The 27,765-nt window shown below is 41.7% G+C and overlaps 1 protein-coding gene across 12 annotated transcripts in view; it reads right to left on the bottom strand.

Annotated features, from left to right (window-relative positions):
• Window positions 1-27,765, bottom strand: part of znf532 (zinc finger protein 532) — a 177,346-nt gene that overhangs the window by 47,917 nt on the left and 101,664 nt on the right. For all 12 annotated transcript variants that reach the window (XM_072252264.1, XM_072252266.1, XM_072252269.1 and 9 more), the window contains one exon: window positions 21,634-24,131. In XM_072252264.1, coding sequence (XP_072108365.1) covers window positions 21,634-24,111 — 2,478 coding nt within the window. In that variant the 5' untranslated portion in view covers window positions 24,112-24,131. The remainder of the gene's footprint in view (window positions 1-21,633; window positions 24,132-27,765) is intronic.

Raw genomic sequence — 27,765 nt, 5'->3', positions numbered from 1 at the left:
TCTTCATTGACTACAGCATTCAACACTATCATCCCCTTGAAATTAATCAATAAGCTCCACCACCTAGGCCTCCATACCGCCTTATGCAACTAAATCCTCAGACCCCCAATCAGTACAGATTGACAATATCTCCTCCACAATCACCATCAGCACAGGTGCACCATAAGGCTGTGTGCTTAGCCCCATGCTGTACTTGCTTTATACTAATGACTGTGATGCTAAGTACAGCTCCAATATCTTCTTTTTCACAGTTTTTATTGTCAATCTTGGTGTGTTGTTTTTCATTGATTCTATTGTCTTTCTTTGTCCTACCATGAATGCAAAAAAAAAGAATCTCACAGTAGTCTATGGTGACATAGAGGTACTTTGATAATAAATTTACTTTGAACTTTGAAATATATATCCTGAGTCAATGAAAAAGTGTTGGGAGAAAGGCCAAAAAGGTTTAAACTTAATTTCAGATTTGTCAAAGTAATTATTTGATGGCAAGAATTATTGCATTACAACAACAGAAGTGAAACAAAGATATACTTGAATATAAAAGCAAATGCAAGAAGCAACTCTTTTTATGGGTTGCTATTTTAAAGAGCTTGAATAAGGGGCTGAATGGCCTACTCCAAGCTGTAATATCTATACAATTGTGTGTTGTGATCTGAAGTTTTTGCTCTAAAGCTATCCTGGAACTGGAACTTCCTACAATGCATACAGTGAAATACTCTGGAGGAACAACACTACAAAGTCAGCAAAGGGTGCTGGTCTGAACAGAATGAGCAGGTATATATTATGTCACTTTTACTGCTCTGGTTAAATTTGGCTTGTTAATGGTAAAAATGGTATGATGTCCTTTTCCTGTTAATTCACACATATTTACAAAACATCAAGAGTAAGCTGATCGTTAGCCAACAGTTCAGTGAGGAACTCCCCACTAGCCACAGAGTGTGAGTCAGTTCTGCTGTGGCTTCACTCATGCACATCACATGCTAAAATCATAGGCAGGACAGACATCCAAGAACAACCCATCTGACCTCTCACCATTTGACTCACACTGTTTAAAGGTGTAGAGATCTTTGATTGAAAAGGTTCATTCTAATACCATCAGGCAGGAAGTATGGGAGTGTTAGGTCCCACACCACCAGATTCAGGAACAGTTAATACCCTACAACCATCAGGCTCCTGAACCAGCATGGGTAACTTCAATTCTTCACAACACTGAACTGTACAAGACTCACTTTCAAGGACTCTGCAACTAATGAATCTGTAACTCACATTCTCATACTTGACCTAGTAGACCATTAGATACTGTATATCTAACAAAACTCCACATGATTTATATGACAAATGGTTATTTGGGGTAGGGTGACACTTACTTATTTAGTGGGGTAGGGCAAGCATTATTTATTTATTTTTGGATTTACACTATTTGTCTTCTTTTGCACATTGGTTTTTGTATAGGTTTTCATAAATTCTATTGCATTTCTTTACTCTCCTGCAAACGCTTATGGGAAATGAATCTCAAGGTAGTAAATGGTAACATATGCGTACTTTGACAATTAAATTACTTTGAACTTTGACTTTGATTTATTTAATTTTCTTTATAAAAACATAATCAGACACTTGAGTATTTTGTCCATCATGCACTCAACATATTTATGTCTCATTCTCCACCCCAGCCCCACTTTCCTGCATTAAGCCAATACTCCTTGATCAGCCTAATGCTCAAAAGACCTTTCTACCTGTCTTGAATATACCGAGTTACAGAGTCTACACAGCAAAGATTCACCACACCTCGGGCAAAGAAACCTCCTCTCAGACACCATTCCTTCTAGAGAGCAGGAACATATCTACCCTGTCAACTTTCATAAGAATTACATTTACATTTCTTTCACTGAGATCTATGTTTGTTCTAAGGCCTAGAGAGCTTAATCTTTCCTCAATGGATAACACCACATTTTATTATTTTAATCTATCCTCAGAGCATTCTTGAATCAGGATCTTAAGATAACCTGGCTGGACTCACTGGAGTTTAAAAGAATACTGAAAGGCCTAGATAGACTGGATATGGAGAGCATATTTTCAATAGTGGCAGAGTCTTACAATTCAAAGACATCCCTTTAGAAAAGAGTAGAGGAGGAATTTCTTTGGCCAGAGGGTGGTGAAGTGGAATTCATTGCCACAGACAGATGTGAAGACCAAATCATTGGGTATATTTAAAGCAGAGTTTGACAGCTTCTTGATTAGTAAGGGCATCAAAGGCTATGGGGAGAAGGCAGGAGAATGTGACTGAGCGGGTTAATAAATTGGTCACGATAGAATGGCAGAGCAGACTCAAAGGGACAAACAACCTAATTCTGCTATGTCTTATGGTTTGTGGCCGAGCAAATCAGCCACAGAATTAGTACTCTGGGCTGATGACTCCCATGCACTAGCAGAAGGCAAGGGTGTCTGCAGGTAAAATGCTGGGGTAGGGGCTGACTTCCTTGGTGGTGAGCACAGGCCATGGGTTGCATCCAATAAGCTCGGAACTTTTCTGTTCTTCATTAAAAGTTACACAGAATAATTGCCAGTTGAACTATACTGGATATTAGTTACAATTTTGTTTAAGAAGGGTTGTGGAGAGGTTGTGGGTGGGGGTAAAAGTTACCTTAAGAGTTCACAGAACTTTGGATGAACATTGTTCGCTACATACATGTATTAGGAATTTGCTGCAGTGTGTTGGTCAGGGTGCAACATGCAACAAAAAACAACATTCAGATTATAAATAATTATATAAAAATAAAGTGAGAGGTTAAAGTACAGATATGGAATAAAATGTGCAAAAATATCAGCATATATTTCAATGTAAACAGCATTATAGTTTTGTTGCTACTCTTATGCCTGCACAAGATATTTAAGAAGGTGTGTTAACTGCTAGATTTCCTATACAGCAAACAGCAGCCTTCAATTTACTGCAGCTCACTGCATCAAAATTGAGAATAACTGTTTAGCATGTGAAGAAGTCCAAGTACTTGTGATTATCAGGTACGAAAACTTTATAGTTAAGTAATTTAAAGGGAGGAGACAATTTCCTTCTTGTGTAATGCCATCTATGATCAGTTCATGTCATGGACTACAATGCTCAATCTCAGGAGAAAAATGTAACAATGCCCTGCAGTAATTTGGACGTTGCTCGGAGGGTGGATTCAATCACTGCAGCTAACTCCCATGTCCTTTCTGATGCCTTGAAATGACCTACAGTATGGTTTCTGATGATATAGCCTTCACAGAGCCCTGATCTCACCATCATCGAGGCTGCCTTTGATTACCTGGAGAGCCAGAAGGAAGAGAGACAGCCAATGTCTGCAGAAGAACTGTTCCAAGTTCTCTAAGATGCTTGGAACAACCTACCAGCCCATTTTCTTATAAAACTGCGTGACAGTCTACCTGAGAAAACTGATGCAGTTTTCAAAGCAAAGGGTGGTCATGCCAAATATTGATTTGATTTTGTTTTTTTTTACCGTTTACTGCACTTTATAGTAGTTTTTTTGATATTTAGAAACATTTTATTTCATTATTTTTGAAAGCATCTTCACTTTGCATAATTTTTTTATGTGTGCACAGCACTGTATATGGTAACTTCACCTGTTCACTGGACCAGACATGTTGGGCACGATTAACTGATGCACAAATGATACCTAAGAAGTTCTGGGAAATTAAGCTGTGCAAATGCTTATCAAGCTTTTACAGAAGATCACATAATGACACAGTCCTCTACAAAATTTCAGTGACATGCAAAGAAACCTGTTTTTTTTCCTTTCTGGCATTAGACCTCAAATTTAAATAACCTTAAAGCATATTTCCTCCAAGAAGACCACAATCTAGACATTGGTTTTGGGGCTCAGATCACCCAGGGAGCTATATTAGCTGGAGTCAGCCCTTTATGCTTTGGCTCTTGGTAGGGTCACCCATGCCAAACAGGTCAAAGGGTAAAGGCCAGACTGAGTGGTCCACCGGTCCTCCAGGTTCAGGGGTTCAAGCTCAGGGCTAACAACTTTTGACTAGTAAAGAAAAAATTGTTTTGGAAACAGCAATGAAGACTCCTTCTACATCTGAGTGCAATGGTATTCCTGAGAATTAACAATGGTATCCCTGATTTTAATATTTGTTGATTCAGGATTAAACTTCAGACCTTAGTTCTGTATTTTCATATCCTGCGCATACCTTTTGTCTGTCCTTGAGTCTCCTAATCACTATCATGCTTTTCCAACACAACTTTCCTTCAAGTTAATTCCTCTTCTCTCAATATCTCTCTCTGCCACATTTGCTCTCTGGATGAGGCTTTTCATTCCAGAACAAAGGATATGTCCCCCTTCTTCAAAGAAAGAAGCTTTCCTTCCTCCACTATCATTGCTGCCCTCAACCGCATCTCTTCTTTCACGCACGTCAGCCCTCACACCCCATCCTCCCGCCGCCCTACCATGGATAGGGTTCCTCTTATCCTCACCTACCACCCCACTAGCCTCCTTATCCAGCACTTAATTCTCTGTAACTTCCACCATCTCCAGCAGGATCCTACCAACAAGCACATCTTTCCCTCCCCCCTCCCCCCCCCACACTTTCAGTTTTCTGCAGGGACGGCTCCCTACGCAACACTCTTGTCCAGTCATCCCTCCCCACTGATCTGCCTTCTGGCACTTATCCTTGTAAGCATAACAAGTGCTACACCTGCCCTTACACCTCCTCCCTCACTAGCATTCAGGGCACCAAACAGTCCATTCAGGTGAGGTGACACTTCACCTATGAGTCTGTTGGGGTCATCTACTGTATCCGGTGCTCCTGGTGTGATCTCTTGTATATTGGTGAGACCTGATGCAGAATGGGAGTCCTCTTCATTGAGCACCCACGCTCCATCCGCCAGAAAAAGCAGGATCTCCCAGTGGCCACCCATTTTAATTCCACTTCCTACTAGCATTCCGACGTGTCCATCCGTGGCCTCCTCTATTATCACAATGAGGCCACGCTCAGGTTGGAAGAGCAACACCTTATATTCCGTCTGGGTAGCCTCCAGCCTGATGGCATGAACATCGACCTCAAACTTCCAGTAATCCCCACCCTCCCCCAACTTCTCTATTCCCCATCCCCTTTTCCCTTCCTCACCTTATCTCCTTGCCTGCCCATTGCCTCCCCCTGGTGCTCCTCCCTCTTTTTTTCTTCCATGGCCTTCTGTCCACTCCAGTTAGATTCTCCTTTCTCCAGCCCTGTATCTTTCACCAATCAACTTCCCAGCTCTTCACTTCATCCCTCCCCTTCCCAGTCTCACCTATCACTTTGCACTTCTTCCTCCCCTTCCTTCTAACTCTGACTCCTCGTCTTTTTTTCTCTAGTCCTGCTGAATAGTCTCGGCCCAAAAGTTGACTGTACTCTTTTCCATTGATGCTGCCCGGGCTGCTGAGTTCCTCCAGCATGTTGTGTATGTTGCTTAGATTTCCAGCATCTCCAGATTTTCTCTTGTTTGTGATTGGATGTACTAATAGTGTTGTTGATTTTTTTTTTTGGTACAAACCAAAGCTTCTCCCACTCGGCAGGGGTAATGAATAACTTCCAAAAATTTATTTAGTGATCCAGTACGGCATTGGGCCTTACTGGCCCAATGTGTCCGTGCCACCCAATTGTGCCCATGTGACTAATTAAACTACTAACCCCTACACGTTTCGAATGTGGGAGGAAACCCACACTGTCACCAGGAGGACGTACCAACTTCTTACACACAGTGGCAGATTAAACCCGGGTCGTTGACTCTCCAGTAGCATTACAGTAACTTCTATAACTGCTGCGGCACCCCAATTTTTAAGCAGCTATTTATTTGAACAGCCCCAATTAAATGAAAGATGGAAGGAAAATGACATAAATTAGATACTTAGAGTCACAGAGTTATAGAGAAGTACGGCAGAGAAACGGACACTTCAGCCCATCTTGCTCATGCCGAAAGCATTTAGACTGCCTACTCCCATCGACTTGCACCAAGACCATACCACTGCCATCCATATATCAATCCAAACTTCTCTTAAACATTCAAATTGAGCTCGCATGCACCACTTGCGCTGGCAACTCATTCCACACTCTCAGGAACCTCTGAGTGAAGAAGTTTCCCCTCATCATCTCCTTAAACTTTTCACCTTTCACCCTCAACCCATGACCTCTAGTTGTAGTCCCACCCGACCTCAATGGACAAGGCCTGCTTTCATTTATCCTATCCATACCGCTTATAATTTTGTATCCTTCTATCAAATTTCCTCTCGATGCTCTACGTTCTAAGGAATAAAGTACTAACTTATTCAATCTTTCCTTATAACTCAGGTCCTCCAGACCTGGCAACATCCTTGTAAATTTCCTCTGAACTATTTCAACCTTATTTACAACACTCCAATACTCTAAATTAGGCCTCACTAACATCTTATTTCTCTTCCTTCTCCCTCCCCCAAGTCCAAAATCACTTTAGTCACGTGGCAGTCCATTTAGTTACACAATCAACAAAAGCACATTGAAGACTACTAAGATAGAAGTGAAGTAAGGGAATTTACTTCATTAAGAATGAAGCCGATGGAATGAATAGATTATTTCATCCTGCTCCGAGATAATACATTAGAGTTATCTAATACATTAGAGTTTGGCTATATGAGGCTATTTTTAACAATCTAGACACTTAATTGCATTTCTTTTAAGAGGAAAACAACGTTGCTGTTAGAAATGCTAATTACAAACATCCTCTAATCTTTATGCTTATTTACAAGAAGAATTTGTCAGTCTTAAAAGAAAATAATTGAGTGTTAAAATTTCTTGGCTACCGAATGGCAGTAAGTGTTGACGTAGATACATAAATTACTAACTTTTTAAACATTTTGTCTTTTAAGTTTTCTTTGACTTTGATCAACTACATTTCCTCATGTGTCCAGGATAGGAATGGCTTTCCTCTAAAGAAAATAGGTTAGATACGGCTAAAGCAATATTGCCAGGAATACATCTGCTCGTCAGTAATTACAATGTCTGTTTTTTGCTCCAGATCTCACATCTACAGTCTAATGTCTCCACGAATACTGGAGAACACGATTTTACCCCAATTGAACATGTGATGTGACTAAGTTGCATTCAAATTTTACGTGATGAAACATTTAATCTGCTTTCCCAGGTCTTAAATGACATCAGTGAATTGCTCCAGTTTCACTTTCATGCTCTAGGTTACTTTCACTAAATGGGAATTAATCAGAATAATAATAATAAAAAAAACAACAACTCATTTATAACAACTTGCTTTCATACACAATGTAGTTCAAAGTGCTTTACAATGGGATAAAATGCAGACGTGAAAATAAAAGACAAAAAAATGTTAGGTAAAAGAAAGGTTAAATAAATAGGTTTTGAGCTGGCTTTTAAAAGTGCCAACTGAGTCTGCATCCCTTATAGTTTTAGGTAACCTGCCAATTTTCTTTTGAGAGATGGTTTAAATTTAAGAGACCAGTGGAAAAAGACATGACAGTTTAAGCAGGATTACAAAACAAAAGTGATTCTGTGATGTACTACAATTCCAGACCATTGAGAGCTTTAAAATGATAATATTTATAGGATAATATCCTTCTCTCATTAACTTAGCACACGGATCTCTCAGGCTAGCTTTCTTCAGTTTCTCAGTGTTGGGCATATTTTGTTCCACGTCATGCCTAACCATGAAACTGCAGAACCATTTCTCTCACAAATTCTCAACAGTAGTTTCAGGGAACCATAGCAGCATGATACGATTTTCTGGAAAATCAAAAGGTCTCAGCAACATGCCGTAATTCTTGAAATAATTCTGGACTGCCCTGGACTCCTTGAATCTTCTCTTCCCTACCTACCTCCCACACCCACCCCGGTCAAATTAAATTCAGGACAATGCTTAACCGGCTCTATGTTCACTCTTTTGTTTCCAACTCAATGTACTTCAGTCTATTTGCCTATGTTTAACCTACATCCCTCTGAACCAGGAATTCCCAACCTGGACCCCCTGCTTAATGACATTGGTCCATGGCATAAAAACGATTTGGAACCCCTGCCTTTCTATCTACATACCTGTCCAACTATCTTTTCGACATAATCCCACCCACCTCTACAGATTCCTCTGGCAACTTATTCCATAAACCACCTACCCACTTTGTGGAAAACCTGCCGGCCATATCCTTCAGAATCCTTTATCCTCTCAACTTAAATAATTTACTTCTAGTTTTAGATTCCCCTAGCCTAGTGGTGTAGAGGAAATAATAGTGAGGGCTAATAACTAAGAAATAGGGACGAGGATTGTGCTAATGTGGTAACAGGGAACTACAGACAAAGTCTAGAAACAGAGACATGGCATGAAGCAGTGACGACACCCATGAACTTCACTAATTATGCTACTGCGTGTACCCATTATTGTGGATTTACTGTTAGTCCTGAGGATGATCGTTTTACTCCGTAGTCAGTAGCCAGGCTGTTACAGAATTAACCACCATTCTGTTATCAAAATGGAGTTTTACAGGTAATGTTGTTAACTAAGAATGTAAAAGCTCTAGCAAATCCATGCTCAGAAAGATCAGCTTTGACTGGTCCCTGGTATGCACAAGTTTTTAATAAATCACCTGTTATTTTGAATACCAGCTGTGTGTATTCTTTCAGTTTGCTCCTACACCTGGGAAGAAGACTGCAACCATTCACCTGATTTATTCCCCTTGGGGTTTTTATAAACATCTCTAAAATGATGCTGGAAATCATCTGCAGATTTTCTCATGTTTCTAAAATGATTCTGTCCAATTCATCAGCCCATATGTGTTCCATTACCCAACATTTCTCATCCTTTACCATCTGTGAGTTTGTCTCATTTGAAGAACTTTGAAATGCTGCATGTATTCTCAAATCCAGTTCATTCAGTTCCATTAGAAAGTGTGTCAATGCTGATAATGTTTAGCATAATTCATTATAATATCCATACAGAAACAATGGCTGCAAGCCTAAATACAATCCTAATTATTTATTATTCACTGTTTGGTCAACGTCGATATTTTTTGTCCATTGCTAAATGCCCTTGAGATGGAAGCGGTGAGCCCGATTTGAACCATGGCGGTCCCGAAGAACGAACCATTCTTCAGGTGCTGTGGAGTAAGCAGTTGTAGGATTCAGACCTGGTAACCTCAAAGGAAGGACGGTGTTTGACCCGTGGGAATTAGCCTGCAGCTTCTTAGTGCTAGAGGCTGGGGTTTGGGAGGTGTTGCTTGAATAGCCCAGGTGATTGCGGTGGCTTTTGCTGATCATACATTGTTGATCATACACACTATGTGAGGTAGAGGCAGAGGAAATGAATGCTTACCTATTATTAAAGAAAAGGACAGTAAGGAAGAGGCAAGGAGGAGAATTATCCCGTAACACTAGAGGAACAGGAGAAATATTTTATATATTCATTGGCAATGATTCTTATTGAGTGAGACTGTGCTAAGCATCCTTCAGCATAGAAACAAATGTAAAATATGATGTCAAAAAAAAAGTGAAATCAGAATTAAGCTGACTTTTTCCATTATGGACTGCTGTATTTTGGGTATCAACTATCCACTCATTTAGCCTTTAAAGTCAACACACCATAACTCTAAACCAGGCTTAAATTTCGGAGAATCAAGCCACCTTCCCATATGCCCATGTCATTACAAACAAGTACCTACCTAATGCTGAGTTGGTTTCTACTTGACTTATCTCTTGCAGTACACTTTCCACCCTCTCAATGGCCAGTGTAAAAAAAATTTCTCCTTTTCTCCATCCTAAATCTTTCGCATTTAATTCTATATCCTCTCAGCCTAGCTTAGTAATTCACCCTAAGCAGTGGTACACAGTTCTTATTTATTTTTTTTTTAAATCTTTATTGGAATACAGCACAGAATAGGCCCTTCAGCCCCTCGAGCCGTGCTGCCAGCAGCTCCTGATTTAAACCTAGCCTAGTCACAGGACAACTTACAATTAACCTACCAAATGATACATCTTTGGACTGCGGGAGGAAACCGGAGCACCCGGAGAAACCCATCCGGTCAGAGGAAGAACATACAAACTCCTTCCAGGCAGCAGCAGGAACTGAACCTGGGTCGCTTGTGCTGCGAACCTTTGTGCCAACTTTTGTGGAGTTGCATCAGCAGCCACATGCACAAAATGCTGGGTCAGGCAGCGTCTATGGAGATAAATAAACAGTCAATATTACATTGACTGTTTATTCACTTCCATAGATGCTGCCTGAACTGCCGAGTTTCTCCAGCATTGAGTGTGTGTTTCTCTGCAGAATCTCTTCTGTTTATCAACAGCATATACCACATATGATTTAGAATATAAAAAGAACAACACAGGAACAAACCCTTTGGCAGACACTATCTGTGAACTACTGCATTAACCTCATTTAAATGGTAGCCCTTACGGATACAACTAGGTTGAGGGGGACATGAAAATATCTCTGATACTTCAGCATCAATGGTCGAAACTATGGAACTCCATAACAAAACCATGAGAGTACAAGCACCAGAAAGAATGAAGTGGTTTATGGATTACCAATTATCATATTGTTGAGGGCAATTGGGTATGTCTGCCTGTGTTTATCGCATCAAAAGCAAGAAATTACTACAACTTCTTTCAATAAGAAAAAAAAAGCTTAAATCAATAAAGTACTTTGCTAATAAAATAATAGATGAGGATATAAGATCATAGGATATAGGCCATTTGACCCATCAGGTCCACTCTGCCATTTCATTGTGGCTGATCCAATTTTCCTCTCAGCCACAATCTCCTGCCTTCTCCCTGTATCACTTCAAGCCCTGACCAATCAAGAACCTATCAAGCTCTGCCTTAAATCTACATAAAGACTTGGCCTCCAGAGCTGCCACTGGCATAGAATTCACCACTCTCTGGCTAAAAAAATTCTGAAAGGATGCCCTTCTGTTCTGAGGCTCTGTCCTCTGGTCTTAGCCTCTCCCATCATAGAAAGCACTCCATCCCCATCCACTCCTCTATCAAGGTCTTTCAACATTTGATAGGTTTCAGTAAGGTCATCCCTCATTCTTCTGAATTCTAGTGAATACAGGCCCAGAGCCATCAAACGCTCTTCATATGACAAGCCATTCAATCCCGGAATAATTTTCGTTTACCTCCCTTGGACCCTCTCCTGTTTCAGCATCTCCTTTCTAAGATAAGGGCACAAAACTGCTCACAATACTCCAATGAGGCCTCACCAATGCTTTATAAAGTCTCAACATTATATCCTTGCTTTTATATTCCAGTCCTCTTGAAATGAAAACTAATATTTCATTTACCTTCCTTATATTCCAGCTGCTACCATCCGGGAAACAGTACCACAGCGTAAGAGCCAGGACCAACAAGCTCCGGGACAGCTTCTTCCACCAGGCCATCAGATTGATACACACAAATCAGCGTGAGTTAATTTCTATGTTACATTGACTATTCTATTTATTATAAATTACTATGATTGCACATTTAGACGGAGACATAATGTAAAGATGTTTACTCCTCGTGTATGTGAAAGATGTAAGAAATAAAGTCAATTCAATTCAATCACAGACTCAACCTACAAATTAACCTTTAGGGAATCCTGCACAGAGGCTCCCAATTCCCTTTTGCCTCAGTTTTTTGTATTTTCTCTCCATTTAGAAAGTAGTCAACCCTTTCATTTCTTCTACCAAAGTGCAAGACCATACATTTCACAACACTATATTCCACCTGCCAATTTCTTTGCCCATTCTCGTAATCTGTCTAAGTCCTTATGTAGGCTCGCTACTTCCTCGAAACTATCTGCCCATCCACCTATCTTCATATTGTCTGCAAACTTTGCAACAAAGTCATCGACTCCATCATCCAAATCATTGACATGTAACATAAAAAGAATTGGTCCCAACAGAGACCCCTGTGGAACACCACCAGTCACTGGCAACCAGCCAGAAAAGTCTCCCTTTATTCCCACACTTTGCCTCTTGCCACTCAACCACCGCTTTATCCATTCTAGAATTTTCCTGTAATACCACAAGCTCATAGCTTGTTAAGCAGCCTCATATATGGCACCTTGGCAAAGGCCTTCTGTAAATCCTAGTACCCAACATCAAGCCATTCTCCACTGTTTATCCAGCTTGTTATTTCTTCAAAGAATTCCAACAGATTTGTCAGGCAAGAATTTCCCTTGAGGAAACCATGGTGACTATGGCCTATTTTATCATGTGCCTCTAAGCACCCTAAGACAACATCCTTAATAATCGATTCCAACATCTTCCCAACCACTGATGTCAGACCAACTGGCCTACAGTTTCTTTTCTTCTGCCTCTCTCTCTTCTTGAACAGTAGAATAACATTTGCAATTTTCCAGTCTTCTGGAACCATTTCAGAATCTAGTGATTCTTGAAAGATCATTACTAATGCCTCCATGATCTCATCAGCTACCTTCTTCAAAACTCTGGGCTGTACACTACCTGGTCCAGGTGACTTATCTATCTTCAGACCTGATGCAACATACTTATTTAGTTCATCCGCCATTTCTTTGTCCCCCAATACTACCTCTCCAGCATTGTTTTCCAGTGGTCCAATATCCAGTCTTGCCTCTTCATCTGAAGAAACTTGTCGTATTCTCTTTAACATTGGTTAGCTTACTTTCGTATTCTATCTGTACCTTCTTAATTACTTTTTAGTTGCCTTCTGTTGGTTTTTAAATCTTCCCAATCCTCTAACTTCCCACTAATGTTTGCTCTATTATATGCCCTCTCTTTGACTTCTTTGTTGGCTATGACTTCTATTGTTAGCCACGGTTGTGTCATCTTCCCTTTAGAATAGATGTATATATCCTTTGCTTTCCACTTGGAAATTGCAGCCATTGCTGCTCTGCCATCATCCCTGCCAGTGTTCTTTTCCAATCAGTTCTGGCCAACTCCTCTTTCATGCCGCTGTAATTCCCTTTACCCCACTGTAATACTGATACATCTGACTTTAGCTTCTCCTTCTGAAATTTCAAGGTGAATTCAATCATATTATGATCATTTTCTCCTAACAGTTCTTTTATCTTAAGCTCTCTAATCCATTCTAGAATAGCTGATCCCCTAGCAGGCTGAATCACAAGCTGCTCTAAAAAGCCATCTTATGGGCACTCAGGAAATTCCCCCTCCTAGAATCCAGCACCCAATCTAAATTTCCCAATCTACCTGCATATTGAAGTACCCCATGATTATTGAAACACTGCCCTTTTGGCATGCATTTTCTATCTCCCATTGTAATTTTTAGGCAACTTCCTTACTACTGTTTGGGGGTATGTATACAACTCCCATCAGGGTCTTTTTACCTTTGCAGTTCCTTAGCTCTATCCATAGAGATTCAACACCTTCTGACCCTATGTTACATGTTTCAAATGATTTGATTTCACTTTTTACCAACAGAGCAATGCCACCCCTCATGCCTTCCTGCCTGTCCTTTCAATACAATGTGTATGGCTGGACACTAACCTTCCAGCTATAATCCTCTCTCAGACATGATTCAGTAATGCCACAACATCAAACCTGCCAATCTGCAAATCTGCTGCAAGTTCGTCTACCTTAATCCGTATACTACACGCATTCAGTCCTGTATTCACCCTTTTCGATTTTGTCCACCTTTTACGTTGAAACTCATCCTGTTGACTGCAATTTTGCCCTATCAGCAGCCTCTCCTCACTACACATTGCCTCTGTTTGTAATCCTGCTACCTCATCTTCAACACTATCATCTGCCTTTCCTGCGATATAAGAACAAGATAACCATGTAACACTTACAGCACGGAAACAGGCCATCTTGGCCCTTCTAGTCCGTGCCGAACTCTTACCCTCACCTAGTCCTACCGACCTGCACTCAGCCCATAACCCTCCATTCCTTTCCTGTCCATATATCTATCCAATTTAACTTTAAATGACAACATCAAATCTGCCTCAACCACTACTGCTGGAAGCTCGTTCCACACAGCTACCACTCTCTGAGTAAAGAAGTTCCCCCTCATGTTACCCCTAAACTTTTGCCCTTTAACTCTCAATGGAAAAAGCCTATCCACATCAACTCTATCTATCCCCCTCATAATTTTAAATACCTCTATCAAGTCCCCCCTCAACCTTCTATGTTCCAAAGAATAAAGACCTAAGAATAAAGATGTGGATAGTATCTTGCTGGAGAGGAAAATGCAGAACTTATCTCAAATTGATTCAAAAAGTTGTTGGTAGAATTTAACAAAAGGCCAGATAACAAAATTGTGCTGCCGAAAACATTTCTACATTGTTGGGGTTGGGGATGGGGGAGGGGAAGTAAATTCCTTTAACCTCTTGCTATCATGGTCACCACCCACATTAAAAGTTTGTTTTAATATTTAATTATCTTTGAATCTGTTTCAAAACTATCAGTAGTTTTTCCCTTTCCCTTCTGCTGTCATCAATGACCCTCACCCGCATCTCCTCCATTTCCCGCACTTCGGCTCTCACCCCATCCTCCCGCCACCACAACAGGGACAGAGTTCCCCTTGTCCTCACCTACGACGCCACCAGCCTCCGGATCCAGCACATCATCCTCTGCAACTTCTGCCACCTTCAACAGGACCCCACCACTAAGCACATCTTTCCCTCTCCACCCCACTCCACCTTCCACAGGGATCGGTCCCTCCGCGACTCCCTGGTCCACACGTCCCTCCCCACGGATCTCCCACCTGACACTTACCCCTGTAAGCGTAAGTGCTACACCAGTCCCTACATCTCCTCTCTTGCCACCATTCAGGGCCCCAAACAGTACTTCCACGTGAGGCAACACTTCACTTGTGAGTCTGTTGGGGTCATCTATTGCATCCGGTGCTCCCGGCGCAGCCTCCTCTACATCGGTGAAACCCGACGCAGACTGGGGGACCGCTTCGTCGAACACCTCCGCTCCGTCCGCCAAAACAGACAGGATCTCCCAGTAGCCACCCACTTCAACTCTGCTTCCCACTCCCATTCAGATATGTCCATGCATGGCCTCCTCTACTGCCATGATGAGGCTAAACTCAGATTGGAGGAGCAACACCTCATATACTGTCTAGGTAGTCTCCAGCCCCTTGGTATGAACATAGAGTTCTCCAACTTCCGGTAATTCCCTCCTCCTCCCTTCCCCTATCCCTATGTCACTCTGCCCCCTCCCCCAGCTGCCTACCACCTCCCTCATGGTCCCGCCTCCTTCTACTACCCTTTGTGTTTTCCCCTATTCTTTTTTCACCTTTCTTGCCTATCACCTCCCTGCCTTCTTTCCCCACCCCTTTATCTTTCCCCTTGCTGGTTTTTGACCTGGAACCTACCAGCCTTCTCCTTCCCCCTCCCCCCACCTTCTTTATAGGGCCTCTGCCCCTTCCCCCTACAGTCCTGACGAAGGGTTCCGGCCCGAAACGTTGACTCATCGTTTCCACGGATGCTGCCCGACCTGCTGAGTTCCTCCAGCGTGTTGTGAGTGTTGCTCAAAACTATCAGGTTTTACTAAGCAAGTTTTATTGCACCAAGAGTGGTAGGGGGTGCATGGAATATGCTGCCAGGGATGGTGGCAGAAGCAGATACATTAGGGATATTTCAAAGACTATGTGGAAGGGAAGGGTTAGGATCTTAAGAGTTGGTTAAAAGGTTGACACAAGCTCATGGGCTGAAGGACCTGTATTGCGCTGTATACCCTTCACAATATTAATAACCTAAAAACAAGAAACCTCTTGCCTTCTCATTCAAATCATCACTAATGTAATCATGTCTCTTCGGTTATTTAATTACCGTTTTGTTACTATTTTGAATAAAAACATGCAAATAATTTAGAGTCAAAATAACCCTCTTTAAATTTACATTAACTACCTTCCTTCAGAATTCACATCCCAGTTTAATATACAATCTTGATTTATGCCGAAATCTTTCCTAATTACTTCAATTGTTCAGCTCACTAATTACAAACCTTATGGAGCGTATCTAATACCCTTTCCAAAATAATAACTGATGAAAATTACAGACGATAATTCAATAATTTAACCTTATTCCAGTCTGACAAAAACAACTCATAGATTAAAGTGCACATTAGATTCTGTACAGCATTTTTAAAAAATGATTTTGTTTAAATACCACATGTACAGTAGATGCATGACATGTAAGTGGAGAGGATGCTTCCAATAATGGAAGAGTCCAGGACCAGAGGGCACAGCTTCAGAATAGATAGGCATCCCTTTATAACAGAAATGAGGAGGAATTCATTGCCACAGATGACTGTGGAGGTCAAGTCATTGATCTTTAAAGTGAGGTTGATAGGTTCTTGATTAGTAAAGGTACCACAGGTTAGGTAGGCATAGCAGGAGAATGGAGTTGAGGAGGATAATAAATCAGCCATGATGGAATGGCAAGGCAGACTCAATAGGCCAAATGGCCTAATTCTGTTCCTATGTTTTATAATCTTACGACAGATGTTACATATCTGAACTGTATAGTTAGCAACTGCTTACTTTGTGTGCCTGTTAAGTTTGTGTACTTTAATTGTTAACACAAATGACACATTTCATTGTATGTTTTAATGTACAGTACATGTGATAAATAAATCTAAATCTGAATCTGTTCACAAGGGAGTAAGTGGAGAGTATAATAAAAATTCTCTTTTTTTATCTACTACAACATATTTTGGAGACAAGTTCTTTCACTATGTTGTCCAACAGTGAGTTAAAAACTAGGTTCTGATCTAACCTAAACATCTAAACTTGATCAATATTCACTATGTCTGGTACGCCACGTTACAATTGACCAAGGTGCTAGTGAGACCACTCTGGTTGCCCAGCTATAGGAAGAGCTGTCTAAACTGGGCAGAGTGCTGAAAAGATTCGCAAGGATGTTACTGGGATTTCTTGGCTTGAGTTATCAGGAGAGACTGAGGCTACGTCCACACTAGACCAGATAATTTTGAAAATGCCGGTTTCAAATAAAAACGACAGGCGTCCACACTACGCGTTTTTCAAAATATCTCTGTCCACACCAAAACGGATATTTAGGTGAATCTACTCCTACTGGGCATGCGCAGGCACATCTACAGAAAACAAGCGAAGAAGAAACGGTATAATATTTACGTTTCCGTGGCGGCGTTGTGCCATTTCCATAGAATAAAACTAGAGTACCAACAACAACAGCAAAAGAAAATTTTCAACAATGTGTTCGAGGAATACGAAGAAAACCTCTGCTGGAAAAATCAGACCGGACTTCTTCCTTTAGACAGACAATGAAGTCGAGCTGTTTCTGCGAGTTACAAACGACTACAAAGTCAGCAAAGCAGTGGAGATGGTTAATTCCAAACAAACTATTAACGTGGACAATAAAGTAAACAACATACGCATGAAGCCATCCTCTACCCAAGATCAACAAGAGAGTGGAATCTTCTGCAGCCAGAACTGCGCAGTATTTCTGACATTAATATTTTTAAAGATAGACTCAATCAAATCAATTTAGGGGATCTAGTCAAAAAAGCTCACTTTACAATTGACTCTCACGCCGCTCACACCAACTGCGCATTATAACAGCCGTCTGGCAGTGCTTGCGCAGTACCAAGCAGAAGCAGAAAAAGCATTGTTGTTGTGGTGTTGTCATGACAACGTTTTTAAATCTCTCCGTTTACCCCGTCCACACTACAACGCGAAACAATCGGTTTCAAATTTACACACTCTGGAGAGTGTTTTCGAAAATCTCCGTTTTCGGCGGACTGAGGGTCAAAACGAAGAGAAAAAGCTTTGTTTCCAAAACTATCCGGCGTAGTGTGGATGTAGCCTGAATAGGCAGGTGCATTTTTGCCTGGAGCATCAGATTCCTTAGAGATGCATATCAATCATGAGGGGCTATAGATAAGATGAACTGACTCCTTAGAGATGCATATCAATCATGAGGGGCTGTAGATAAGATGAACTGACCGTAATCTTTTTCCCCCAAGTATAGGAGAATCTAAAGCTATGTCACAAGGAGTTAATTATTTACGGAATGGTATTTCAGTGAATGATGCAATAGAGTCAAGCAAGCAAAAGAAAAATGGCAATTTATTAAAAAGGAAATTGCTGGAGGGTAGGTAAAATAGTGGTGGGTGGTGAGGGGAGGAGCTGAAATCTTTTTCCACTGGAGAAGTTCCAGCACTCCCTCCTTTTCAAAATATCACTGCCCCTTTCCTCCACCCACCATCCCCTGCCTCCTCTTGTTAAAGTATTTTTGGTCTCGATATTCAAACGAACAGCTTGCACTTAATCAAGGATAATCAAGGACACGCCCCACCCAGCCAACACACTTTTCGTCCCTCTTCCCTCCGGGAGAAGGTTCAGGAGCTTGAAGACTTATATGGCCAGATTTGGGAAGAGCTTCTTTCCAACTGTGATAAGACTGTTGAACGGATCCTGACCCGGCTCTGGGCCGCACCCTCCAAATATCCGGGCCTGCCTCTCAGTTTTTTTGCACTACCTTACTTCCCACTTTTCTATTTTCTATTTATGATTTATAATTTAAATTTTTAATATTTACTAATCTTAACTATTTTTAATATACTTAATATTTGTAATCCAGGGAGTGTGAAGCGCAGAATCAAATATCACTGTGATGATTGTACGTTCTAGTACCAATTGTTTGGCGACAATAAAGTATAAAGTATAAAGTACATGACCTCTTTTATTTGGATTTTCGACTGTCAGATAAAAACAGAAACTCAGCTGGCTGTGTTCTGAGGGCTGATCAACAATCTAATAAAATTCCCATTCTTAGTATCTGTTTTCCGATCATTATTAATGATTAATACCACGTAAAAATTCTCCACGAAAGTCAGATGTTAATCATGATGCAAAAAGGAACCAATAAAAAGAATTGAATAGTTTGATTAATGGAAATAATAATTATAGGAGATATTAAATAGTCTGCCAACTCGTACACACTTAACTTTCATTCTTAACAAAATGTCAGAAACAACTCACTAGTTCTATTGACTTATTGATACCCATGTCTTGAAACTTTCTGTATTAAACAATAAGCAACACATTCTACCTTATAGAATAACTGATATTTCCACTTTGAGCCAGCATCAAATGTCATCCATCCATTTACATTTATATTTATTTTTTCCTTCACGAGCAAATACCCCCTGAGCCACGGACTGATCCCACCTGTTAATGGAATGCGGTGGTCAGTGGAGTGACAAAGGTAAGAATGTTCAAAACAATAAAGGCACAGGGAGAATGTGGGCTGAGAAACAAATAATAATCATGCATGTGAAAGAAGATCAGGATTTTAATCAAAGTTAACTAAGACAAAGTTAGAACTCAATGGTTATTGTTATATTAACAATCACATCCAGTGCACTTTAAAGGAGAATTAAAGCTTATGCATCTCAAGTGTACATATTTTTCTTAAAATAAATTCTTAGTTTTTTCGAACAGTAATAAGACAAATCTGCCAAACACTGCAAGCAAAAAAATCAAGCCTTATATCCCAGGTTTGGTGTTCTAACTGGAATTTAATCACCAGTGAACCAACAGCTCTAGGTACATTGCTTTGTAAAATTCCAAGCTCACCAAGTTGAACAGTTGCTTAGGTTTACCAGACCAGAATGCCAGGGAACTTGGACAGCAGATCAGAATTTGCAAGGTCCTGATGAAAGGGAAATAATACAAATAACATTCCTGAACGAACATGTCACATGTCCCTAAAGGCCCTTCTTTAGTGAAGGCATCTTGTGGCCCTGTAAATGTGGGGCATGCTGCTGTAAATATGACCAATAACATTGAAGCAAAAAAATACACAACTCTTAAAAGGAGTTACACAGAGTGCATAAAACAGTTTAAGAACCTTACAGCTGACAGCATAGAAAAGTACAGTCATAGAGTCATAGAAAAGTACAGCACAGAAACAGGCCCTTCAGCTCATCTAGTCCATGCAAAACCATTTAAACTGCCTACTCACGTAGACCTGCACTGGGACCATAGCCCTCCATATCCCGACCATCCATGTGCCTATCTAAACTTCCCTTAAATATTGAAATCGAGCTTGCAGGCATTTGTTCTGGCGGTTTTTTTTCCACACTCTCACCACCCTCTGATTGAAGAAGATTCCCCTCATGTTCCCCATACACACTTAACCCATAACTTCTGGTTGTAGCCCCAGCCAACCTCAGTGGAAAAAGCCTGCTTGCATTTACCCTATCTATACCCCTGATAATTTTGTATACCTCTATCAAATCTCCTCTCAGTCTTCTATGTTCCAAGCAATAAAGTCCTAACCTACTCAATCTTTCCCTATAATTCAGGTCCTCCAGAACCAGCAACATCCTTGTAAATTTTCTCTGTAAACTCTTTGAATTCTGCTATCAGAAATACCTTTCCAATTTTGTGATCACTGATTAAGGTTTGCTTAATTTTTCCTCTTTTGATATTATTCCTATATGTTGCCAATAATTTATCTTTCCTAAGCTCAAATAACCTAGTGGCTTCTACATTGTACTAAATTATTGGAAAAATAATTAATTATTTCCCCAATAATTTATTATTCCTAAGCTCAATTAACCCAGTAGAATTTTAAATTTCACTATTCATAAACTCTGCAGCTGATATCCCAACTTGAATTTAGTCCCACTCACTTATCTGCGTTCTGCTACCTGAACTTCACCGGCTCCTGGTCCTTCATATCTCCATTTTTAAATGTTCAAATTGTTCTCAAACCCTTCTAATCATCTAAGCACGGCCCATCACTTTAATTTACTCCCACTTTATAATCACCAAGAACTCAAGAGATCCTCCAGCTCTCGGGACTTCTACATCTCTGCCCTTTCTCACCTCCTTACCGGTGGCCATGTTTTCACTTGTGGTGAACACACGGTAACGGACGCCTCAGCCCACCACCCACACCAATCATAAGCACCCATCTTTACACTAATCCCACTCTAATCCATTTAACGCCTGCATTCCAAACAACTCCTTTCCCCCACCCCCATATTCTCCCACTCGCCTCCAAACGGGTCAATAAACCTGCCATCTACACACCTTTGTGACATGGTCACAGGGAGAGTGTGCAAACTCCTTACAGTCAGCACCTGGCCAAAGGCTTTGCAAGCCTATTCCTAAGACCACTTCTCTACATGTCTCCACTCTAAAATACATCAGTTCCTCTGGTGTTGAGGCTGTGGTGTTCGTTGCCACAGCCTGCTGTGGGGGCCAAGTTATTAGGGCACAGGTTAATAAGTTCTTGATTAGTACGGGTGTCAAAGGTTACAGGGGGAAGGCAGGAGACTGGGGTTGACAGGGATAATAAATCAGTCACGAAGGAATGGAGGAGCAGACTTGGGTTGAATGAACTAATTCTGTTCCTATGCGTTATGGTTTTAAACCTTTCGACCAAGCCTTTGAATCCCTCTGCCTTTTGCTTCAGTGTAAATTTTTGTGTAATTCCACTCCATTGGAGCACACTTCTTAGCTGCATCTATTTAATATCGCAAGCATAATTAATGGTGTTTTCAAGGACACTGTTCACTCGCCTTATGAAGAAATAACCTGGGAAGCTAATGGAAAACATTTGACTGCATGCAACCCGAGAACCATGCTCTTTGACGCAACTTGATTTACCTGTCCCCCTGCTTTTGCAGCACTCTGGAAGTGTGTGGCAAGCAAAATCTCATCCTGGAAAGTCTCACTACACTCCAAACACTTCATGCCGTATCGGGAAAGCTTTGATGGATCTTCGTCAAGGGGCATAGCTGGGAGAATGGGAGAACTGGCGGGGGCAGAAATCACAGCACTGGTTATACTTGCAACAGTTTTTGGAATGGAACTTGCAATGCTGCTGGCTGTTGTCAAGAGCGGTGTAGATATAGTGGTAGAGGAGACACTTGAACTGGAATTGGGAATGATCATCTGATCCGCAGGGATGGGTTTCATGATTAGATGGGAGCACTGCATTACCACACCCTTGTCTTTGTGCCCACGAGCGTGAGAAAGAAGACTGCACTTGTTGAAGAAGATCAAGTTCTTTGCACAGTGGTTACAGGTCACTTCAATCCGCACGCTCCTCCGGTCATAGTGCTGCGCCAGACTCTTCTCCAAAGCAAACGAGTCACCACACTCCAAGCACTTGTAACCACGAAGTGGTATAGTGATATTAGCATTAGTTGGCGGAGTAAGATTAGGCGTGTAGATGGGAACTGGATTTACACTACTCAGCACCTTGTTAAATGTCTCAACCACCGTATTCTGGGAATTGGCCACCACGTGAACCCTTGATAGCTTTTTTGGAGGCTGGGCAGAAGAGGTGGTGATCAGTGTCTGCTTTAAGGGCTGTTGCGTTTTGGAAAGCACTTGACGGAGTTCAGACGTTGTCTGGGCAGACTGGGGCAGGAGATTCAGGTTAGCAAGGTGGACAGTCTTTGGTACAAGTTTGGCATTTACAAGGCTGGATGCCGGCACTACCACCGTTTGCTGCTGCATGGCACTGGCAGCCTTGAGGATGGCGCTGCTGGCACTCTGAACCGAGGCAGCTGAGATGACAGTGGCCTTGACTGTGGTGTTGTTTGCAAACTTCAGGTTAATCACCTGTGATCCTGCAGTCTTTACGGCAGACACGGGAAGGAAAGCGGTGCCAACAGGTTTAATTGTAACTGGTTTCTGTGCAACGTCAAGGGGCGACACCGCGCCAGAAGCTGTAACAAGTGCCGACTGGATCAGCGATGCAGGCGGCGAAGACACGGGAGATTCGGTGGGAGGAGATGACAAAAGAGATGAGACAAGCATAGAGTTTCCCTGATCTGACCCTCTCCTACCGAGCTCTTGCTCAACTTCGGGCATAATCCTGGTCACCATTCTGGTGATTTCACCAGATGACGTCTTGATGGTCTTGATGCGGACCTTGGGGATGGCAGGCGGTGAGCTGGCTGGAGAAGAGGGGGACCCTTTCATGCTGTTTTCACTGGACACGCTCCGAGGGCTATCAGGCTGCTGCTTGACAACGGCTTTCTTCACCACTTCCATCGGGCTTGCAGGGCCCTCAGGAGACTTTTCAGTGACTCTCGGGCTTTCTTTGGATTCTTTCAAAACTGGAGAAGGGCCCCTGGAGACTGGCTGTGTTTCCTTGACGTTGTCTGCTGCTGCCTTCTTAGCATTCAAAGCAGCGATTGCTGCAATGCACGAGGAAAGCTTGGAAGACGATTTGGCTCTAAGATTTGAAGAACAAGCACCAGTCACAGCAGTTTTCTCGACACTTTTGCCATCAAGGGTTCTATTCTCAAGCTGCTTTTCCGAGGAATTCTTATAGCTCTTCTCAGCATTCTCATCAGAGGACTTCTCTACTACATTTCGGGCCTTAAATGTCTCAAGAGTTCCTGGGTTAAGAGTGGAGCTTTCGCCCTCTCTGCTGCTTTTCATTATTTTACTCTTTTGCTCAGCATCCGGGGCAGACACTTCGGGTTTGACCACATTTTCCCCTCCTGGCTTCCTTGCCTTCTCACAATCTCGCTCTGCAGGTGGGCTCGGGAGTACACTAGCTTGAAAAACTGGCTGGCTTTCCTCTTTGACAAGTGGAGGATCATCAACCTCTATTTTATCATCATCCTCAAACTCTTCTGCGCTAGATATGGGGCTGAACTGACTGAAGGCAGAGTCTTTGAGTCCAGATTCAGAGCCTTCAATGTCCTCAGCTCTGGACAGATCTAATTTGGCTTCGGCCACAGACACACCTTCACTCCTGCCTGACTTATTGCTGTTTGAATCTTTAGAATATCCATCCAAAGCTGACACACTGAGGAAGCCATTATGCAAGCCATTTCCCGAAGAATGGTGATTTTCTTTATCAAGAGCTGGGGTCTCTGCAGTCGTGGCTGCAGCCTCGCACGAGTCCAAAGTTCGAATGTTTTTTACAATAACACTTACTACTCCGTCCGGCGCAGAGGGAACCTGAGCATCATCGTCCACAGGTATAGTTTGCTTCAGCTGCCCTTCATTGTCATCATGTGCGGATTCAATTGCTGCTTTGGGATCAACCTGCATATCTGGGATGTCAAAAGCAGCAAGCAGGTCATCAAAGTCTGGGGTTTTCATATCCCCCATGATCATCAATTTATAGGTATGCAAAGCTGCAAAGACACAAGAAAAACATAATTACATCTTTTGTCATTGTTAAAGCCCTTTTCATTAAGGTAATAAACTGAACTTCTATAGTGGCTGCGTAATGTAGCAGTTAGAGTAACACTATTACAACGCCAGCAATCAAGAACAGCTGTCTGTTCCCCCTGAGACCACGTGGGTTCCCTCCGGGTGCCCTGGCTTCCTCCCACCTTCTAAAGACGTACGGGTTAGTACGTTACATGAGTTGTAATTGGACGGTGTGGGCTCATTGCATCAGAAGGGCCTGTTACTGTGCAGTATCTTTAAGTGTAAAAATAAATCATTCCTTTTCCAAACTTTTTATAGGTGAAGCTGTTAAGCAAACAAGATGAACCACAGGAAATCAAGTTACATTTTAGGTGCTGAATAGATAAAATTAACATATCCAATTCCAAATCATAAAATATGAAGGACTTAGAATAATAGCCAGCTGAGGTATTTTACTTTAAGATAGGGAAGTGAAGCCAGCAAGAAGAAAAATCAGAAGGCCATTATTCTTGCAGTGGTTTACCTGGGAGCTCTGGACTAACAAAATTAACCAGGTGACTTAACCGTATAAGAAAAGCTCTTCAAAGTAACTCATTTTGTCTTTACTTCTTGGTGAATGTCATTTTAATACACATGGGAGCTCCATTCTGTCCACTTGGGCACACAATTATCGTAAATTTGGCCTGAATTTTCTCCAATCGACAAGGACAATAAGTTCAAAATTTTCTTGTTGTATTTCAAGAATCAGTACTTGTAAGTAACGTGTTAGTGAGGGCAAGATGATTGGCGGTGACTGCGTGGCTGAGGAACTGGTGCAGGAAGCAGGGGTTCAGATTTATAGATCATTAGTATCTCTTCTAGGGAAGGGATGGGTTACACTTGAACCTGAGGGGCTCCAATATCCTTGCAGGCAGGTTGGCTAGGGTTGTTCAAGTGGGTTTAAACTAATTTGGCAGGGGATGGGAACTGGAGTGGTGGTGAGGTGGTTGGTTTACAAACAGAGGCAATGTGTAGAGACTCCAAGCAAGGAAAGGCTGATAGGTCAAAACTGCAGTCAACAGGGTGAGTTGCATTGAAAAAGGCAGGCAAAAATCAAAAAAAGTGAATACAGGATTAAGGGTGTTATATTTGAATGCACATATTATATGGAATTAGGTCGATGAACTTGTGGAACAGTTACAGATTGGCAAGTATGATGTCGTAGGCATCACTGAATCATGGCTGAAAGAAGATTATAGCTGGGAACTTAACGTCCAAGGAAACACATTGTATCAAAAGGACAGGCTGGAGGCAGAGGGATTGGTGTTGCTCTGTGGTAAGAAATGACATTAAATCATTAGAGAGATGACAAGGGTTGGAAGTGTTGAATCATTGTGGATAGAGCTAAGGAACTACAAGAGTAAAAACACCCTGATGAATGTTGTATACTGACCACCCCCCCCCCCTCAAACAGAGGTAAGGATGTGGTCTACAAGTTAGAACAGGAGGTAAAAAATGGATGCCAAAAGTGCCATGTTACAATAGTCATGGGGGATTTCCATATGCAGGTAAATTGGGAAAATCAGGTTGGTGCGGGACTTCAGGAGGGTGAATCTCTAGAATGCCTATGAGATGGCTATTTACAGCAGCTCATGGTTGACCCTGCCAAAGGGATAAGCTATTTTGGATTGGGTGTTGTGCAATGAACAAGAACTGATTAGAGGGCTTAAAGTAAAAGAACCCTTGGAGCCAAGTGACCATAATATGATCAAATTCAAAACAGTATCTCATTGAAACCTTTGAATGTTGAAAGGCCTAGCTAGAGAGGACGTGGTAAGGATGCTTCCCATGGTAGGGGAGTCTACGTCAAGAGAGCACAACCTCAGAATAGAGAGGGGTCCATTTAAAACAGAGATGCAGAGAAATATCTTTAGCCAAAGGGTGGTGAATTTGTGGAATTTATTACCACAGGCAGCTATGAAGGCCAGGTTGTTGGGTGTATTTAAGGAAGAGCTTGACAGTTTCTTGATTGGACATGGAATCCAAGGTTATGGGGAGAAGGCTGGAGTGTGGGGCTGAGGAGGGGAAAAAAAGGATCAGCCAAGAATGAATGGTGGAGCAGACTCGCTGGGCCAAATAGAATAATTCTGCTCCAATGTCTTACGGACTTATAATGCACCCTGAGTCATATGTATCAGTACTCAATGGAGTAAAGGAAATTATAGAGGCATGATAGGGGGGCTGGCCAGAATTAATTAGAAAAGAGCACTGGCAGGGATGACAGAAGAGCAGCAAAGGCTAGAATTCCTGGAAGCAAATCGAAAGGCACAGGATATATACATCCTAAAAAAGAAGTATTCTAAAGGTAAGATGGCTAACAAGGGAAGTCAAAACCAATATAAAAGCCAAAGAGAGGACAGATAATAAAAATTGGTGGGAAGTTAAGGGATTGGGACGCTTTTAAATACCAACAAAAGGCAACTAAGAAGTCATTAAGAAGGTAAAGATGGAATATGAAAATATTAAAGAGGATACCAAAAGTTTCTTCAGATACATAAAGTGTAAAAGAGAGGTGAGAGTGGACATCAGACCACTAGAAAATGATGCTGGAGAGGTAGTAATGGAGAACAAGGAAATGGTGGACAAACTGAATAAGTATTTTACATCAGTCTTCACGGTGGAAGACACTAGCAGCATGGTGGAAGTTCCAGGTGTCAGGGGTCATGAAGTATGTGAAGTTACCATAACTAGAGAAGCTTCCTGGGAAACTGATAGGTCTGAAGGTAGATAAGTCACCTGGACCAGATTGTGTACACCACAGGGTTCTGAAAGAGGTGGCTGAAGAGATTGTGGAGTCATTAGTAATGATCTTTCAAGAATCACTAAATTCTGGAATGGTTCCAGAAAAGTGAAAAACTGCAAATGTCACTCCAGTCCTCAAGAAGGGGGAGAGGCAGAGGAAAGGAAATGCAGCCGTTTCCTTTCGTTCCGATTGTTGAACTGTCAAGCATTTCAGTGTTTCCAGGAGAAATTATCCAATTGTTGTTTCTATAGGTCACTTTGAACTAAATACACACAGTGGCCACTTTAGTAGATAACTCCTGCACCTAAAGTGGCCACTGAGTGTACGCTGCAATCTTATGCTCCTGCACCATCTACATCAAGGTTCAACATGTTGTTCATGCAGAGATGCTCTCTTTCACACCACTGTTGTAACATGTGGTTATTTGAGTTACTGTCACCTTCCTGTCAGCTTGAACCAGTCTCCCCATTCTCCTCTGACTTCTCTCATCAACAAGTCATTTGCACCACAGAACTGCCACTTACTGGATGTATTTTTATTTTGACGCTCACTGGATGTTTTGTGTTTTTCACACTATTTTCTGCACACTATCCCAGGAGATCAGTAGTTTCTGTAATACTCAAACCACCCCATCCGGTACCAATAATCATTCCATGGTCAAAATCACTTAGATCACATTTTGCCCCCATTGTGATGTTTGGTCTGGGTAACAGCTGAACCTCTTGACCATGTCTGAATGCTTTTATGTATTGAATTGCTGGCATATGATTGGCTGATTAGATATTTGTGTTAATGAACAAGTGCATCTAATAAAGTGCCCATTGAGGTCTAGT

The sequence above is a fragment of the Mobula birostris genome, chromosome 3 (assembly GCF_030028105.1).
Source record: "Mobula birostris isolate sMobBir1 chromosome 3, sMobBir1.hap1, whole genome shotgun sequence".
NCBI classification, from domain to species: Eukaryota; Metazoa; Chordata; class Chondrichthyes; order Myliobatiformes; family Myliobatidae; genus Mobula; species Mobula birostris.
The sequence above is the reverse complement of the archived record's forward strand: the minus strand, read 5'-3'. Positions and strand labels throughout refer to the sequence as shown.